Here is an 18,886-nt window from a genome sequence, read left to right as displayed (position 1 = left end):
TAAAAACAAACATGAAGAGGAAGGCCACTGGAAGGGAATGGGGGCTCTTTTGAATTTTAATTTTACTTATTTATTTTGAATGTTTAGAAAAATAGAAAAAATATAGTATAAAAGCACAGTCGGAATTCAGATTTTTTCCTCAAAATTATAGAAAGAAATTTCCAAAAGATCTCTAATCCTAAATAAAAGAATAAATCCTAAATCAAACCGTCTGAAAATTCTGTTAGATCTAATTGCTTTAACTGTGGACAGACCTGACTCTATAAACATGTAAAACACCAAAAAAAAAAAAAACCCCACCCTGCAGTTCCTCTAATGTCCTACTTGAGTGAGTGAGTTGCTCCTCCGTAGACTCAAAGGTTAATATGTCTCGCATTACAGTAGGAATAAACATTTTTACAGCCTGATACACAAACTATCTCAGTCTGTAGGAACTTATGATCATAACATCTGTAGAGGGGTGAATTTATTGAAAACTCACCTGTTTAAATTACATCAGGGACAAAGCTTGCATTGTTAGGGGTGTCACATGCAACTGGTTCACAGCCCAACTCCCATTTTTTTGTATTTGTCATAAGTGTTATATTTAAAGGAAAATGTGTTTGTATTTTTAATAAACAGCTAGGTTTGATTTAGAAAAGTACATTTAGACATATAAAGATTTAAAGCTTTATCAGACTTAACAAGTCGTTGACCAGATTTAACGCAGAAAACATCGTCCATCTGGCTATGTAATAAGCAAGGTTATTAAAACCAGATGTGAAAAAATATTTTGACTAAAATAAAAATAAAAACTACACTTTTGAAAAATGTAAACTAACTGATCTGAAATAAAATAGAGCTACAGAGGAAATACTGTTAGTTTTAGTACATCAGTAGTTTGATAAAAACTTCCCTGATGAGACATTGATAGACGTGTTTACTGAGATGCAAGACTGTGAGTCACTGCTTTAAAAACTGTTTTTATTGTAATACCTGTACAAACTTTCCTAAATCTTCCCTCTGACATATGCCCTCCATGGAATAATACTAAGACTAACACAGAAACTAATTAAACTAAATACAAAACTGTGGTGATAAGTTTGCCTCGTGCCCTCTTTGCTTCAGGAAATGAAGATGCCTTCTTAAAAAAATTGATTAAAGACTGATAAATATCAGCAACTAACGTCAATGAATCTCATCTTATGGTGACAGCAGCCAACAGGGTCAAGGAGCTATTGCCAATGTTTGCTCTGAACTCAGGAATACTCATAGTGAAAGGTGCTTTACTGAGCTTTTTTAGATACCGTTCTTTGTTAGGGACAGGTCACATGACTGGAAAAGGAAAAAGAGGTTCAGCAAACAACCTGAAGTAGAAATGATGAACTGTGAAGTAATAATACTTATTACAGGAATAACTGATTTGTTAAGGGTTTTTAAATGAAAACATCAAATTAAACTCCAGTACACCCTGCAGTACTGAAGTGTCCTCATTTGTGAAATTTAATCTGATACTGATATTAACAAACTGATTTCCTTCCCCTCACCCTCTCAGGACCTCAAACGTCACTGCTGTGCTCACACACCTGTAATGAAACTCTGACTTACACTGACCTCTGCTGGCTGGTTGCAAGCACTACAGCCAGCAGAAAAAACAACCTGCTCTGTATATTTCCATCTCCATCTTTCCAACTGTTGGCTTTTTAGAGTAGGCTTTCATGCTTTATGTTTCATAGTTAACTTTATTTAGTATATATCGAATCATACACCCAGAATCAAGTTTTCCAGCCTGAAGGCACGCCTTCAAGAGCACGTCATTTTATTGAACATTCAACAAGTTTTGCACCATGAAATCATCCCCAGGGTGAGATCATCATTGCTGAGGTCTGCTGTGAAGTCCTCTGAGGCATCTGATAGTGAACAATCAGAGGAAATGAACGGTGGTGCACGCCATCACAATCGCCTCCCTGAAACATTTGGATACACTGGAAAAGATCCATCACACACTGCAGAGCAGAGTACGGGAGGAACATAACAGCATCACAGAGGATGGAAGCTCCGAAAACAATTTAGAGATGCACAAGAAGACGATACCAAGAGAAGAGTGGAACTTTGGATGTGTTTCAAGTATTTTATAGAAAGCCTGCTCTCTATGACATGATACAGATCCAAGAGTAGAAAAAACTGTGTGAAACTAAGTGTTTAAAACTTTTGACTCATGGGGATCATTCGTTCACTCACTGACGTCTTTTACCATGTTTAACATGAACATCTGCCCCTGAGACAGGAGAGATGTGACAGGAAATAAAGAGTTTGGCCTCTTTTTCACTTTATTCCGGTCTGAACACATGCTGGTTAAAGTGCAGCTCACACACAAACCTGGCTCACCACGGTCTAAAAAAACCAACCCGTTAATTTTCCATCAGGCTGATGAAATATTTGCATAAAAAAAGATCAGAAAACCAGATTCAGGGTATTAAATAACATGAAGTCGTGGCAAAAAATAAAAATAACAGTTCTCCATTGGTTCTGTACATGTTCTTCATAAGGCATAAGTGTAATCATGGTTCACACACGTACACACACACACACACACACACAACCACGCACAGAGTCTATTGCACCTCCTCAGCCTGTTGTGTAGGAGGAGGCGGAGGTGTTTTGGGCCTGCTCTGCTCCTCTGTTGCCGCTCCATCAATGGTTGCTCCAGTTGCCGGTGTCGCCACAGAGCTGCTGGCGTTCGCAGCCTCAGACCCGCTCTGCAGAAACTTCCTCAGGTCTTTGAGAGCCGGTCGGAGCATCTGCACCAACGCGAGCAGGGCGGCCTGCGTGCCCTCCAGTGCCTGAGCTTGCCTCTCCTGGGCAAAGGCCTGCGCCTCCTGGGAGCGCCGCATCATCTGCAGCAGCTCGTTCTGGCCCTCCAGGTGCTGGGCGATCTGGCGGATGTGCACGTTGGTGACTCGCTGCTCCTGCAGCAGGCGGGCGGAGTTCAGAGCAATGCGGCTCTTCAGCTCCTGCGGTTTGGCATGACTCTGAGGTGGCGGTGGGGAAACGGAAGACGAGGCCAGCATCTCCATGGGAGCCTCGACCGCGGCCACCACAGTCGGGGCAGAGTCGCCCTCAGTGGTGGTGCAGTACTCCACCACGCCGCCATCCTCCAGAGTGTGGTACGTCGTCTCAGCTGGAAGCAGGAATCAGTTTCATTTCATTTCATTTCATTTATTTATTTAGTTTCAGACGTTTATTAAAAGCCTCACAGAGAACGTGAAGAAACAACTGCTCTGAATTCATGTCTGAAACATCTTTCTATTGTGCTGAAGAAATATAGACTGAAGCTGAATTAGGGCTTGGCTGTACTGTCATGTAATACCAATAAGCAGCAGAAGATGGCGCAGTGAATCAGTGTAACCTTTATTCCTTTAACCAGGCAAAAAGAAAAAATGGTATTTAATGGTAAGAGAGCTAAAAGTTAAAATGTCGACCCCTGGTAGTGATTAAATCTGTAGGATAATTACAAAATGCACCTTTTAAAGCACAGCAGTTCAACACCAGACAGTCCAGTAGAGTTGTGATTAGAAACTCTGATGGCTCTGCAAGTGTCACGGCTAAAGTTTGAACATTTGCAAAGAAATGAAACGTACCATTCAGCTTTGAGTCATCGCAGATTGTCCCGGCACCGGCTGGAAGAGCTGAAAGACAAACAGAGGAAGAAGCTAAAACCTCAATGAAACTATCAGCAAATCTTTAATATGTATTTTTTATTTTAAAAATGTAACTCTAAATTTAAATGTTACATTTAGGGTTACATTTTTGTAATTTATTATCATAGTCATATGATCAGATTTCATATTTATAATCCAAATTAGTATTGAATTAAAATATTAAAATGTAATATTAGGATTTAACATTTACTACATTATTTTTAAATTTTTGGTGTCAAATGTTGCCCACTTGGCTTTCAATAGCTAACTACCATAATAATGGATTGGATTTATATAGCGCTTTTCAAGGCACCCAAAGCGCTTTACAGTATCACTATTCATTCACTCTCACATTCACACACTGGTGGAGGCAGCTACGGTTGTAGCCACAGCTGCCCTGGGGCAGACTGACAGAAGCGAGGCTGCCATATCACGCCATCGGCCCCTCTGGCCAACACCAGTGGGCAAGTAGGGTAAAGTGTCTTGCCCAAGGACACAACGACCAGGACAGAGAGCCCAGGGATCGAACCGGCGACCTTCCGGTTACAGATGCAATTCCCAGCCCCCTGAGCCACGGTCGCCCCATCCAGTCTGTGTCTTTAATATTTAGATTTAAAATTTTGCATTTATATTTAAATGATTTTATAATCATACATTATACACTATATATTATGTTTAAAAGTATCTTATAATAATAGATAATGATTTAAATTTAATATTTAGAATTTAGTACATTTGTGGTTGAATGCAGTTTGAATGTAATTCCTACTTTTTAGTATGGATCTCACAGATTTAATTAAAATATTTCATTAACCTATTAACTTTTAAATGTAAATTTAATAAGCTATTAGCTTTTTGTTTACATGTAATAATACATTTAAACATACTTACATAAAATATTAAGCCTGTGTCGTTATTACGTAGTTTTAGTTATTTTGCATTTCATGTAGTATTTTGGATTAGAATGCAATATTAAACCATACTTGTAAACATTTAACTTACAGACCAATTTTTAACTTTACATTTATTGTTCAGGTATAAACATAAATGTAACTAAACTATAATGTTTACTGTGACATTTAATAACACTTTCATTCACTTTTTCTGTCTGAGTTTTCAGTTGTTTCAGAAAATACTTAAACTTCACACTTCATTTTTTTTTTTTACAGTGTTACACGCACAGTTATTTTCGGCACGCTTCACTTTCCGTACTTCACCGTGCGGCACTCACCCTCCGTCAGAGTGACGGTTGCGGCGGCGTTGACGGTCACAGGTAAGGTGATCTCCGCATCCGAGTCTCCGGCAGGTAGGCTGATGATGGTGGCCTCTCCCAGCAGGTTACAGATCCTCTGCTGCATGGCGGTGAGGATGACGGGAACTGGAGTGCAGTCCGCGGACGTCCCCTCGATGGCAGCCCGCGCTTGGGCCACCTTCCGCCGGACCTCTGTCTTCATGTCGGACCACTTCTTCTTCACCTCGGGCAGCTCGCGCGGACAGGTGGTGACCTGGTTCACCTTTTTCAGGATGTCCATCCACGCGTTATTCTTAGCCATGTGTGTGACTCCGGCATTGAAGTGGTTAACCAGTGTGTGCTTTTGTTTCTCTATTTCTTCCACTATAATTTCCACCTCCCTCTCCGAGAAATTCATTTTTCTCTTTTTGGCCACCGATGCCATAAGTGCAGAAAAGCGTCTTTACGGCAGGTAATTGTGCGTATTGTACGCAAAAATAGTAGGATTTACTCCGGTAATGTGCGCAACGTAATGGCTTCCAGAATCGGCTTCTTCTTCCTACTAACGACGCTTACGTTAGATGGAGGACGTAGCCCCGCCCACCGACTCTTCCATTGGTTGAGGATCTCGCGGTAATGCGACATTCTCTCTTACTATTGGACCAAACAAAAGCCAATCAACTCAACAAGCCAAACAAAAAGACGAAGTTAAAAAAAAGAAATGTTACCGTTATCTCGCTTTTTTCCAAGTTACACTTGAGTGAAAACAACGTTTAAAGCGTAAAAAAGAAAACGTAAGAAGAACATGTCAGCTGGGATATGACTGCTTCATCAACAGCATGGTTTTAATACTGCTGCTAAAAGGTAACAATTCTAAAGACGTCTTTAAACTGAATACTACTAATAATCAATATTATAATTATTGTAACCTCTCATTATTTACAAATTTCCAAGACACCATGACACCGTGAATAATTTTCAGTGTCTTGAATGAGGGATTTAATAGTGAAAGGCAAGTGTCTTGCTTGTGGTCGGTCAGAGTTACGTTTTCTCGATGATGGTTTTTCTCCCCTCTGGAAGAGGATCCTTCTTTCCTTCTGATTGTTGTAGGTGAAACTCACATTTTTTAATCTCTTCTTTGTTAAAAGAAGGGCAGCTGTGGCTACAACTGTAACTGCCTCCACCAGTGAGTGAATGTGAGAGTGAATGAATAGTGGAATTGTAAAAGTGCTTTGAGGGTCTCCAAAAGCGCTATATAAATGCAATCAGTTATTATTATTATTATTATTATTATTATTATTATTATTATTATTAAATATTATTATTTAATAATAATAATTATTATTAAACACCTCTGACATGTTAAGTTCACTCAGTCTGTTCAATGGGACTCTGCTTCCTGTTCCTCAGAACAAAATCTGTTCTTAAGACTCTGAAAGAAACCACTGAAAACTGAGCTGGTTCATGAGCTACCCAACAACCTTGTTTTGATCTGCGTTTGAACAAAGAATGTTTTCCATGTGTGATAACCGCAATGACAACTACACAACAGAAACAGTTTGCCCTATAAGAATAAAGGAGGAAAAAGCTAACAGAGTCTGGTGCTCCATGTTTCTCTGTGTTTCATGTTTATGTCACCAATACCCTAACATAGAAAGGTGATTGAAAGCAAAAGGAAAAACCATCTGTCAATGGGGCATAAAAGACTAAATAAAGCAAGAAAACAAAGTGCAAATACAAAAAAAAGGTAGAAGACAAGGTGCATTAAGAAAAAAGGAAGACAAGAAGCAAAAAATAATAATTTCACAATTATCATGAAACTGACACAAATTGACCAAAAATGGTAGATTGGGATGGGATGGTGGATAAAAGATGGTGAAGATAGAGCTCCCCACCAGAAGGAAACAAAAGTTCTGTCAGCTCTGCGCTCTTCAAGGTCACACTCAACATTTTCAGTGTTTAAGGTGGAAAGAAGATCACAAAGATTTAGTGATGTGCTGAAAAATGACAAAAAAAAAATCAGATATTTGGGGTTAAGTAACCAGAATTAGCTGGAACTTTAACTGGAACAGTTTGTTTTTTGTTTGTGGGTCTAGTGGTTAACACATCTGAATAACTGTCTTCCCATGCAGAGATTGAACCCTCATCATGTGGATACTTCCAGGCACTTCAACTGTTTCAATCTTTCCCACTGATCATCAATGGTAATTCTCTTCAGTAAGAATTTAATACCCTCTCTGACCACAGTGTAGCACTGTTACACATCAAATTTGACTGTCGTAATAAATAAATCAGTGTCCCACACTGTCCTGGTCAGTGTTGGTCAAGTTACTTGAAAAAAGTAATCAGTAACTAATTACTGATTACTTCCCCAAAAAAGTAATCCCATTACTTTACTGATTACTTATTTTCAAAAGTAATTAATTACTTAGTTACTTAGTTACTTTTTAAAAACACGATTTACAACCTGAAGAGGTGATAAAGCGATAGATCTTTCAGCCCAATTCTACTTTTTCTACATAATCCATCATACATAATGTAATCAAATGGAAAAGTCAGTTTTAATCTTTTAACTTTATGCATGAAGCAAAAATTTAATTATATGCAACATTCTCTGAGTTGAATAAATTAGTTTAACATTTAAACCTATTTTATGCACATTCCAGCACATAAAATAAAATATTTTGTGTGTTTACACTCACTCTTTCAAATAGATGCAAGTAAAACACAGCAGAAAATAAATAAAGTCAAAGACTCAGCGGTCCTGTTGCTCTATTTTCACCTGTAAAGCAGGACTGCGGTAGGTTGAAGAATCCGCGAGTTTCTCCGTGAGTTTCCCATTACGTCGTAGCGCACTCGGTGCTTGCTCGGAAGTTTAGGGGTTTTTCGCTGTAAAAAGAAGTTTTCTTCCCACGCACGATGGACGCTAATGTTTTTGTCACTTTTTATGGAATCAAACTCAAAGTAAGGTCAGTACTTCCACGCTTTAAACGCTGCACGCTCATACTCTCTCCCACAATCGATACGTGATCCATTGTTGATCTGCACACAGCTGTTGTCACTAACGGCGCACTCACTTACGTCACTGTCGTGAGACATTCTCGCAGAAAATCACGGTTTTAGTAACGCAGTAACGCAGCGTTCCTACGGGAAAGTAACGGTAATCTAATTACCGTTTTTGCAATAGTAATCCCTTACTTTACTCGTTACTTGAAAAAAAGTAATCAGATTACAGTAACGCGTTACTGCCCATCTCTGGTCCTGGTATTACAGTTTCCTTTGTAAAATGAGCCTCTGTCCTTGTTTCTGATTGGTCAGATGCTGCCAGCATCATCTCTTTCATGTCAGCACTCTTGCAGCGAGGTTAACAAACCCTGGGTTGACTTATCCCATTTGTGACGAGCTTCACGTGGCTGCTGATGTTAGGATAAGAAAACCTGGACCAAGAAAATAGATCCTGGATATGTGGAGCTAGTTTCAGAGTTCAGGGCCGAGCTCTGAAGCTGCTTTTATGTCTCAGGGTAAAGAAAACTATTTGTTTCTACACTACATGAAAAGTTTGGACTTACCTTCAGGACTTGATTTCTGTTTTGTTTTTGTTTTTTCTTTTACCTTATTTTATATTGTGCCGTTTTGTCGTGGTTGCTTTGGTTTAGAAGCTTCAACCTTTTTGTTTTCCCCCATCACTACTTTTAATGTACCACCTCAGTATTACCCCACATCATGTGTGGAACATGTTTTCTTTCTTCTTTTTTTGCACCTGTTTGGTACCTTTTAATTTTCCCATTGCATTTTTTGCTTTAGGTTTGTTCCCTGTGTTGATTTGTTTTTTAGTGTTTTGTACTTTTGAACCACTTGTTTTTTTAATCAGTTGATTATTTCAGATTCTTTTCTAGTGTGTGTGTTTTTGGAAGCATGTGTGTTTGTGTTGTGCATTTTTGCCAGTAACCCAGCACCCAGATTTGATCCATTGTTACCCAGTTGTTACTCGGGGTCCTTTTCCACTTTTCTGTCTTCAGCGCTGCCGACAAACAGGGTTTAATATTTAATGAGGTTCAGTTTAGAGTGAGTTAAGAAGAGTTTCAGAACTAAGCATTCATATGACTGTTTTGCACAAATGTTTAATGTGAGTATGTGTTTGAGTGTCCACTGTGGTTCAGATGTAGAGCAGAATTGTCTAATTTCAGGAAGTTAATCACAGGCACAGCATGGTATCTAGTATAGTGGAGTGTTTAAAGACCTTGCAAATAGGAGGCTGAGGTACAACTCCTTGATGGAGATGAAGCTCTGTCCTTTCTTAACTGTTCGCGTTCATACTGTAAGCACTTTTTGAACCAGCTCAGCATTTCAGGTTCACCCATCGGATTTCCAAAAAGAGAAGCTTGACTCATCGCTGCAGAGAACATGCAGTCTGCGTGCCTTGGTGCTTGAATTTATACACCTGTGGTCATGGAAGTAATTGGAACACCTGAATTCAATCATTTGGATGGGTGAATGAAAATGTTTGCCGATCAGCAGAATGTCATCTTACATTCGTGTATCACAGCATATAGTCCAGTTTCATGTTTACTCTGATCAAATACTGGGATTCAAGGTCAAAATGACCCATAGACTCCAGCTTGCAAAACTCTGTGACTTGGAACCAACGAGGAAGCCGATGCATTTAGTGATGCAAATAAGAGAAAAGTGTTGAAGGCAACATTACCCAGTCTGTGATCAAAAACTTTACATTTTAAAAGATCATTTATTTGCAATCCAGTCACACTTAGAAACTTGAGTTTTGGCCACTGTTACAAAAATATACGCAAAAGTTACCTTCATACCATACAGAGAAAATAATCAGATTCAGGAAAATAAGTCTAGAAAAACTAACACCACACCCAACCCTCTTCCCTAGAAGCAAATCCCTCCCAGTTGTGCAAATAAAAAACACTTCTGTTCACTTGGAAGAAGCTGTGTCCAGGTGTTTGAGAGCTCCTCCCACCAGGTAAAGGCTTCCAGTGATGAGGACGTGGATCTCACTAGCTTCGCGGAGAGGAGCAGCTTTGGCCGTGACACTCGGTTTAACCGGCAGCGTCATCTTGGCCTGATCGGCCAGCACAGAGTCCCTGCCTTGTGTGATCCACTGGAGGGCGCTGAAGATGCACGGGAACACCAAGGTGTCCCCTCTGTGCTCAGGTAAATTAGGAAGCCTGTCCTCAATCAGCAATGGATTATCTCCATTGTCATCCAGGTGGTTATGGAGGCGCCAGATCCTCTCATTGTCCCAGCAGCGAGTCAGCATTTCCTTCACAGACATGTCAAACTTCTTCTCCTGTACTGAAGAAGGTGAAAGAATAAGTTCAAAGTTTTTGGCTCAGAATTATTCACTGGATAAAATCGTCTCTTCTTGCATAATCTGCATCTGGAAACACAGACTCCAACACAAACTCCACACAAGTAAACTATAAAAATGTGCTTCAGATAACATTAGATTACAACTGCACACTTCTGGACACCGATACTGTGTCCAGACTGATTTTATATAGAACGATCTGTACAGGTGCAAACAGGTTCAGCAAACTCACTACTGGAGGTGCTGACTTCGGCAATGCATGGGCAGAACACAGCAAAGTCAAAGTGGCACGGCTGCAAAGAAACAAGACATGCAAAAAAAAAAAAAGTTTTCAACTCTATACGTACTGTCACGTCCTTGCCAACATACCTACAAATGCATTCAGGTTCGAAGAACTACTCACCACCAGGAGTTTAAGGAAAGCAGCTGCGTCTCTCTCTCCTGTAACGTTGAACAGCAAAACTCTGGCCACAGGGCCACTGAAACACAAACACATCAAAGTGTCACATCACATAGCATTTGATGTAAAAATATTTCTGTAGATCCACCTACAATTGGAACACACACTCTGGTCCATTTTGTTAACAACAGAGACCGGACTAAATGTTTAAATTAAAAATTCTAGCACATCTTTTTTTTTTTAGCTCACCTCGCGTTCCTCTCGTGCTCAGCTGCAGTCTCTCTAAACCATTCGGAACAGGCCTGGATGCTGTGCAGGGTGTGAGCTCCATCCAGGAAGTAGGTGACCGCTCCATGTTTTAGGGTCTGGCTCCTGCCGGGCCACTCGGTATCTGCCAACCCTGAGAGCAAACGCATTCACTGTTACATCAGCTGGCCCTGGGTGGGTCCTGTTGTTATCTCATTGGCTCTGCGGGACTCACCTTTCACCATCACGGGGCTGGGACTGAACGCAGTCGCCTGAAGCATCCCGCCATTGTTAACAGTGCTACAGGGGAAGCTATTATCTGTTCAGAGAGGACAGGTACATTGAAGGTACACTAACCAAAGCTTGCAGTTATTATTTGCATTATTTTGTACTAATCATTTATTTATTTATTTCTGGATATATGTTTAAACATCAGCCCAACCTGGTAGACCCCTCATCTGAAGCCAGGTGTGACTCAGCTGGAGGGCGAGGGAGGCGTTGGAGCGCTGGTGCTGCCCTGCAAGGCCCAGGTGCAAAGGTCCACATTCTGCCTGGTAGTCCTCCAGCTGTGGACACACCCACAGTGGACACTGCAACAACAGGTTAGAGAGAGTTATAGAAAGCTGAAGCTTCACTTTCCTGTGTGATGTGACTGAAAGTGGACTCCTACTCCGATCTCTTTGGCCCGCTCCTCGAGCACAGGCATGGCATCCTCTGGCTGTCTGATGGTGAAGGCGGGGACTCCAGGCTGCAAACACAAAAATGCAGCATTACTAAAAGAATCACGCATTCAGACTGAAACAGTTACTCACTCCTAATGTGAACAGACCTTGTAGATGCCCGCTTTGTGCCAGGCGATCTGTTTGATGGTGTCTCCCAGAATATCAGTGTGGTCTATGTCCAGGAAGGAGATGCCACACACCCACGGCCTCCTGTTGAAACACGCAGGGGTCATAGTGACGACCGAGGCTGTACACTGAGCATGGCAGCAGACATAAACAGCAAGAAGTACTACAAGATGGCAAGATGGAAAAATCAACTACACCCCCACCCCACCCACACAACAATAAGAAAAATCTGATCCTATATAAATGAGAAATGTAAATAGTGTAAAAAACAATTTTTAACAGACGTAATTTTGAGAACATTAAAAATAATTTTGTATTTCAGCAAAAAGTGTAAGAAGACAGACTCCAGTGACTCTTATGACAAAGGCTTTTTAAATGTGTCCACTTGGTACCATTTTAGTTTATGTTTTGATTCGGAAGCTTTTCCATTGTTTGTGATATTTTGCATGTTATGCCAAAGACTTATGCTCTGCTAAGTTTACATCTCACCGTATTATGTTGGTGTTGTCGTACGCTCCGCCGATACCAACTTCAATCACAGCTAAATCCACCTGAGCAAAGAGGAAGAGCCATTTAGATTCAAGGAGTGTTTATAGTAAATAAGAACCATCTGTTGGTGAAATAAACAGGACTTATCGTTCAAGTAAATCTGAGCTCTGAGAATTACACACAAGCTTTTCTTATACACATCCAGAGGGGCTCATTTCTGAAGAAACTTTTGAAATCTAATGTTAACTGCACCACTGCCTGTAGGGCAGATACATGCATACATAACATGTGTCAGGAATAAATTCCATATAAACATTTTCTGGCTGCTTTTGACAATGTACCTTCTCCTGAAGGAAGATATGGAAGGCCAAGATGGTGAGGATACCAAAATATCGGCATCGTCCCTCCGTGAGCGTCCTGAGGAGGTTAAGGGGAAAAAAGTTATGACTCTTCAATCTGCTTGTTTATACACCAAAGATGATATATTTTATCTAATTTTTTCTAAATGATCACATCAGGTCATAAGTCTGAGGGTTTTAATTGAATTAATTTTAAGATGTTACCTTTCAAATATGGTCTCAAATTTATTAAAAGTGATGGCTTCTTCTACTTCTCTTTTCAGCTGATTTTTTTCATGGTTCACCACAATGGGTCATCTGCCTCTATCTCACTCTATTCCAGCATCTTCCTCTTCATGTCCTCCTTCACTTCACCCATGAATCTTCCCTGTGGTCTTCCTCTTCTCCTCCTGCCTGGCAGGTCCATTTAATCATCCTTTGTCCAATATATCCTACGCTGTCCCTCTGATGACATTTTCTATCCTGCTCACTTTTAGGTAAATCTTAACATAATTTAAAGTTTCTTATCTTAAATTCCAGAGTTGAATATAGTTTTAAATCTTCCAGAAGTAACAGAAGTGAAGAAGGGGCTGGTCTAATTTCCATATCTAAAGCATGTCTGTATTATGTTAAAGAAATCAAAACTGTACTTTGAAGCAACACCAAGTTATACCACAAGATGGCAGAAAGAGTCATTGTAACCTTTACTAAAAAAGGCAAATCAAGCCTGGGAAAAGACAAAACCCCGCGAAGAAATTGCCCTAAAGCAGTGATTCTCAAACTGTGGTGCGCGTACCACTAGTGGTACTTGGGCTTTCTCTGGTGGTACCTGGAAAATCTCCAATTTTTTTTTAAAGATTAAATAATATACCATTGTGGAGGTATGCAAAGATGACACGACAGTTCCCGAAAACGCCAGAAAACGCCTCCCAGAGTGTGAGTCCTCTATGAAGAGCAGCCTTTCGGAGGCCCCCAGGAGAATTGGTGGGGGGGTGTGGGAGATGCCGTCAATGAGTCAGGAACTACTGCCTGGATGCAATCCGCTTCTTCTGCGAGTGAGCGGTAATCCTTCGCGGACCGCAGCAGCACCGGCATCTGTCGGAGGAAGACGTGAGTGAAGAGGAATCCGCTGTCATCCATTCCTAGCAAGGACAGCGTGCTCTCCATGAGCTCGAGAGCGGTACCATCACCAAGGTCCGAGAAAGAGAGGAGTTTCTCGGCCTGCATTGGAGAGGGAGTAGCGCCGTAGCAGCAGCGGCTTGAGAGAGGTGTATTTCCCTTGTGTGGTGGGATCCCGGAGGAGGGTCATCACACAGCGAAAATTAAAACGTACAGTTTTGCTATCACTTCCGACATAAATGAAGACAGAAAACTAAACAGCTGTGACATTTGTAGGGTTACTGAAGTTGGGCTAGCTGGTATATAATGATGTGCTACGTGGTAGCTAGCTACACAGCTATGGTTAGCATAATATGAACACAGTGAAGCTGGAGGCTGAACGCTAACTTTTATCCACTAGATAAAAGTTAACGTGAGGGTTCCTGATGGTTAGGGACAAATGCAATCGCATGTCAGGATGCTGTAAACGGACCAAACTTCAGTCAGGAGAACAACTGCAATGTAAGGTTAGTCATTAATATACTGCTGCATGGGCTGGGCTGTAGTTACATTGTAAGGTTTTAAAAACTGAGCTTTAAAATGAATAGTGATGCTAAAACCCGAGAGAGGCCGACAGTGATCACTGACTTTTTTTAGGGGCTTGTTCAGATTAAAGAACACAATACAAAGCATTAAAACATGTTAAAAACACAACAGCCTTAATAAAAGCAGAGTAGTTTGGACCCAGAAGCAGGGTTCATCAGGTCATCACTTAAAGATTGGATATCCCACCATGTTTTAATGCAGTACAGTTGTGGTTATTATTATCACTCGTCACATCTTATTTATGACAGTTAAAATAAATAGCATTCATATAAGAAATAAAATTGTCTGTGTAAACTGTATGTAGTGTTAAACAGGCCTATACTACTGCACTTTAATGTCGGTCATAAGGGTGGTACTTCAGGAGCCATATATTTTATGAGGTGGTACTCATTGTGAAAAGTTTTAGAACCACTGCCCTAAAGGAGTAAAGACAAATTAAAAAGTGAAAAAAAAAAAACACAAAACAAAACAAAACAGCAGAACATGACTGAAAACTTTTCAACAAACCCAACGATACAAGCCTGCCCCCTGGTGGTCAAAGCTCTGGTAAAAATTTGTGGAGGGTAATTAGAGAAAGTACCTTTAACAGCTTTGAATCCACATTAGAAGGTCAGTTCATCCCCAAAAGTTAATTTACATCATTTCCCTCTTCAATTGAGAAAGGTTTGGTGCAATTTGCCCAGTTTTAGAGATATTATTTCTATGACACGACTTGGGTTCTCGGGTTGGCAGGTTATTACCAGAACCAGATCACCATAGGGTGTGTCACATCTGGTCCAGTGGATGGGGCAGTGTCAAGTGGCATTTTAGTTTTCTGTTTTTCTCTTTTCACACCTACCTTAGTTTCCTCGAGCCGTCTATATATCTGCCAGAAGTATTTGGTGAAGAGCTCTTTTCCGATTGGCTGCCCGTTGATCCGAATCCTCTCTGTGACTTGGACCAAATGTGGAGAGCTGCACCCAAGAAGAATATTTGAAGCCTGTTATTACCTGTCAGTCTCTCCATCTAATTCCTCCTGTGTGTGTGTGTGTGTTTATGTTCAAACTGCTCAAAATATCAGAGTAATATCAGAGTAATCTGATTACAAAAACTAAACAACCCATTTTACTGTTCAGACTACTCGAGAAGAGCACAACCCCAACATCTGGACAGCTGTTACGTTCAAATGTAGAAATAACAAAAGACTTTATAGCTGAGTATGGGTGTGTATTTGTGTTTTATAGCTTATTTAAACCTTTCCAAGGACTGCACAGAAATCTGAAACAAAGCACATTTTTATGCAATAACACTGCAGTAACCACCTGATTCAGTAACCACCTGATTCAATAAACACCATGGTTTACCTGAAAAATCCTGTGCGGAAGCCATAATTTCTTAAAATCTGCTCAGTGAACGCACACGTCGAGCCCTGAAAGACAAACAGTCATCATCTGGATTCATGATGTAAATGTGTGTTATACATAATTTAATTAAAGCCAGGATCTTATATACCACACACTCATCTCACATAGCTTTTATATTCTGATTTTCACACAGCACGTTATTTGTTTCAGAGATTTTTATTTATTTGTTTATTTAGAAGATTTCTGAAGAGATTTCTGTGTGTTAACATGAGGCCATTCTTATGTGTGCCCTTTGTCCTGTCTTCCTCCCCTCACCCCCAACCGGTTGAGGCAGATGGCAGCTCCTCCCTGAACCTGGTTCTGCCAGACGTTTCTTCCTGTTGAAAGGGAGTTTTTCCTTCCCACTGTTGCCCAGTGCTTCATCAAAGAGGTTTTGTCTGATTGTTGGGGTTTCTCTGTGTTATTGTAGGGTTTTACCTTGCAGTATAAAGCCCCCTGTGGTGTGATTTGGTGTTATATAAATCAAATTGAACTGAACTTAATTCTAATTAATCCACAGAACGGGCCTTTCTGATATAAAGAACACCTAAATGTCAGCTCACCTTGCCCTTTGTTCCGGTCACATGAATGATATTGAGACGGTCAAGTTCATCCACCTTTCATATGCATACAAGCACAGACATCTAGTTCAGTTAAGACTGAAGGTGATAATTACTGTAACTGTGTGTAATCTCTGATGTCACTGCTGCTTTGATTGGCTCACCGTGAGGCCCGCTCGTTCCAGGAAGCCTCTCATGGTCTTTAGCTGCAGGTGACGTTTGCTCTTTAGCTCCTTCAGGGCGGTAGCATAGGGCTGCAACGTGTTCAGGGTGGAGATGGTGTCCTGTGGTAAACGTACAAAAGGAAGGACAGAAAAGTTCAAAAGTAACAAAAATGTGTCATCTGTACAGAAAAATGTCTGCATGAAATGATGAGAATCAGGATGTCAGGACAGTCTGATTGAAATGTAAATCAAATGGTGATAGAAAGTGAAAGAGTCTCTGTTTTCCTACTAGATTTTAGGAGGGGAAAGGGAACCTTTCCAAAAAGAGAACCAAGGAATGATTCATGCTTCATGATCAGCAAGTTGAAAAAGAAAAATTGTGAAAAAAGAAAAAAATAATAATAATGATATATTTTTTTAAAACAAGATTTTTCTTCTCTGGAGGTTCCAGAATATTTGCCAGTGCAGAATTCCCCCACAGATTTCAGACTTTTGGAGAGCCGTGTCCCTCTCCAATAACAAAAACCCCTGGACAGCACCAGCCTTTGCCTTGAAGCAGCAGCTCCACAGTCACAATAATAGAACAGCTGCTATAAAACACTAAAACAGAAGAAAACCTCAGCTTACCGTTTCTGTATCCTCTGCTTCAGTCTGACACCGTTGTGTCAGTTTCTGTTACAGCAGGTATGCACTTGTCCGTCCGCTTTAAAACCCCGCCTCTGTCTTTGGGGCTTTCAGATATTTATCACCTTAGAAAAGCATCATTTTTGCCCAAGGCATGTAGTAAAAGGATGTAAGAATATTTTCAGGTATCTCTACTTGAGGATTTATTTTTTTGTCAACCTTTTATTTTTACTCTTTATATTTTCAAATCAGGCTCATTACTTTAGCTTTAATTAATTTGAGGGAAGTTTTTATTGTGAGTCTTCAAACTGATGTGAGGTTAAAAGAAGGTAACAATAACAAATAGATACATTTATTAGTTTATCCATCAGCGAGGCATCTCACATTCAAAAAGATGAAAGAGGCAAAAAAACCCACATCACTTATGCATTATCATAGCACCATAAACTCGGGGTTTGAATTAGGTTGGGATGATCCTGAACGGCACTTTTGGTGCATGTTGATAAGCTGTGTTTGCAGTACAGCGTTGAAGAGGAGCAATCATAAAGGGAGTAACGTTTTCTAGCGGCAGGTAATTTTAAACGTTTCTATCAGCTCAACAAAAATCAGCAAGCACACAAACTGTTAGTCACACCGTGTCTGTGAGGTAAAGGTCCAGCTGCTGGATTTCACAAAATGAGAGCTAACTTCACTCAGAGATGGAGAAAGACGTAAGAAAGACAGGACAGGAGAGGAAGAAGATGGGTTAGATTTAAAGGTAAGGGCTGCTCAGTGACATTTGATAATCTGCAAATTTAAAGATTGCATGTTAGTCCTAATTTTTAAATCAGATATCAGGTCTGTATGGTGTGAAGTTTTATACTGTTTCATTTTGTAAAACGTCCTGCAAAACAAGCTGAGATCTACAGCTTTGTTTTATTCAAAGGTTGTGTGAAAATGCTGTGCAGTTTAGTGCTGGATAAACAGTAGTTTGCACTATTGTGATGGATTCACATAAAGCTCTGAGCTCCTGGTCAGAGTTCGGTTACACAGCAGAGATGAATTCAAACTTAAGCTGATGATGAGATTCACTCACTGAATTTAACTGTATGCTGTGAGTGTAGGGGAAGGACATCAGCCCAGATAGCTTGTGAAATATTTTTGAATTTAACTGTGATCACAGGCTGTGCACTAAGACCATCTGCTGGAGCTCACAGTAGAAATGATTGAGCAGCAATTCTTGTCCCCACACTGAGCTACTACAACTGAACTTGGGGTTCCTCCACCTGCTGAACCCCACTTATACTTCCATGCATTAATATTATTTTATTATTACATTAATACAGCATGAGGTTCAGTTAGCTTTGCATAATAATATCTGATAGCATTGTCCTTTAAACAGCTACTTTTTACTTAATTACTTTGAGTACATTTCAGAGCCGGTACTTTTTCACTTTTAGTTGAGAAAAGAAGTTGACTTCCACCAGGGCAATTTTTTTTAAACACATATCTTCACTTCACAGTAAAGAATGTGTGTGTTATAGTGTTTAAGGTGTGGAAGCATATAGTGACTGACAGATCTCTACTCTTTGTGGCATTTTTCTAACCCGACAAACCGGATGAATCCCGGGGGGGAAAAAAAACCTCCCCAAGAAGTTTCTTTGTTGTTTTTAGGAATTTATTTCTGTTTAATTTAATTTACCCTCCTGAGTCTGAATAACATCACTCAAAAAAAAAAAAAATTTGGTGTCACTCCCATTTCTTCTTGTTGAATATGGTTTTATGACATTTTTCAAATGCGTCATAATATATACACACACACACACACACACACGTGTGTGTGTTTTCATGGTGATTTCTTTCTTTCAGTAAATGGTAAATTACCTGTATTTGTATAGCGCTTTTA

At 40.2% G+C, this 18,886-nt stretch overlaps 2 protein-coding genes across 2 annotated transcripts; both read right to left on the bottom strand.

Annotated features, from left to right (window-relative positions):
* Positions 1 to 1,738: 1,738 nt before the first annotated feature.
* On the bottom strand, positions 1,739 to 6,481 carry naif1 (nuclear apoptosis inducing factor 1). The gene is made up of 3 exons (XM_080864844.1): positions 4,912 to 6,481; positions 3,621 to 3,668; positions 1,739 to 3,160 (listed from the first exon to the last, which is right to left on the bottom strand). The coding sequence occupies exons 1-3, from the start codon at positions 5,354 to 5,356 to the stop codon at positions 2,595 to 2,597; spliced, it is 1,059 nt and encodes a 352-aa protein (XP_080720970.1). The 5' UTR covers positions 5,357 to 6,481; the 3' UTR covers positions 1,739 to 2,594.
* A 3,154-nt stretch (positions 6,482 to 9,635) lies between these two features.
* LOC308392378 (folylpolyglutamate synthase, mitochondrial-like) lies at positions 9,636 to 17,016 on the bottom strand. The gene is given in 16 exon segments (XM_080875382.1): positions 9,636 to 10,230; positions 10,479 to 10,539; positions 10,650 to 10,725; positions 10,896 to 11,046; positions 11,128 to 11,211; positions 11,335 to 11,482; positions 11,563 to 11,640; positions 11,722 to 11,824; positions 12,230 to 12,291; positions 12,571 to 12,622; positions 12,624 to 12,646; positions 15,110 to 15,224; positions 15,615 to 15,679; positions 16,217 to 16,270; positions 16,378 to 16,497; positions 17,005 to 17,016. Coding segments are annotated over 15 exon segments (1,485 nt in total). The 5' UTR covers positions 16,411 to 16,497; positions 17,005 to 17,016; the 3' UTR covers positions 9,636 to 9,850.
* Positions 17,017 to 18,886: the final 1,870 nt, after the last annotated feature.

Source organism: Rhamphochromis sp. 'chilingali' (genome assembly GCF_963969265.1).
Source record: "Rhamphochromis sp. 'chilingali' genome assembly, chromosome: 2".
Classification (NCBI taxonomy): domain Eukaryota; kingdom Metazoa; phylum Chordata; class Actinopteri; order Cichliformes; family Cichlidae; genus Rhamphochromis; species Rhamphochromis sp. 'chilingali'.
This window is presented reverse-complemented; position numbering and strand designations above follow the sequence as displayed.

Coding starts and splice junctions, on each gene's coding strand:
- naif1 (XM_080864844.1), bottom strand. CDS start 5,356: ATGGCATCGGTGGCCAAAAAGAGAAAAATGAATTTCTCGGAGAGGGAG. Junction 3,669..4,911: donor AACCGTCACTCTGACGGAGG/GTGAGTGCCGCA, acceptor TTTGTCTTTCAG/CTCTTCCAGCCGGTGCCGGG. Junction 3,161..3,620: donor CGATGACTCAAAGCTGAATG/GTACGTTTCATT, acceptor TCCTGCTTCCAG/CTGAGACGACGTACCACACT.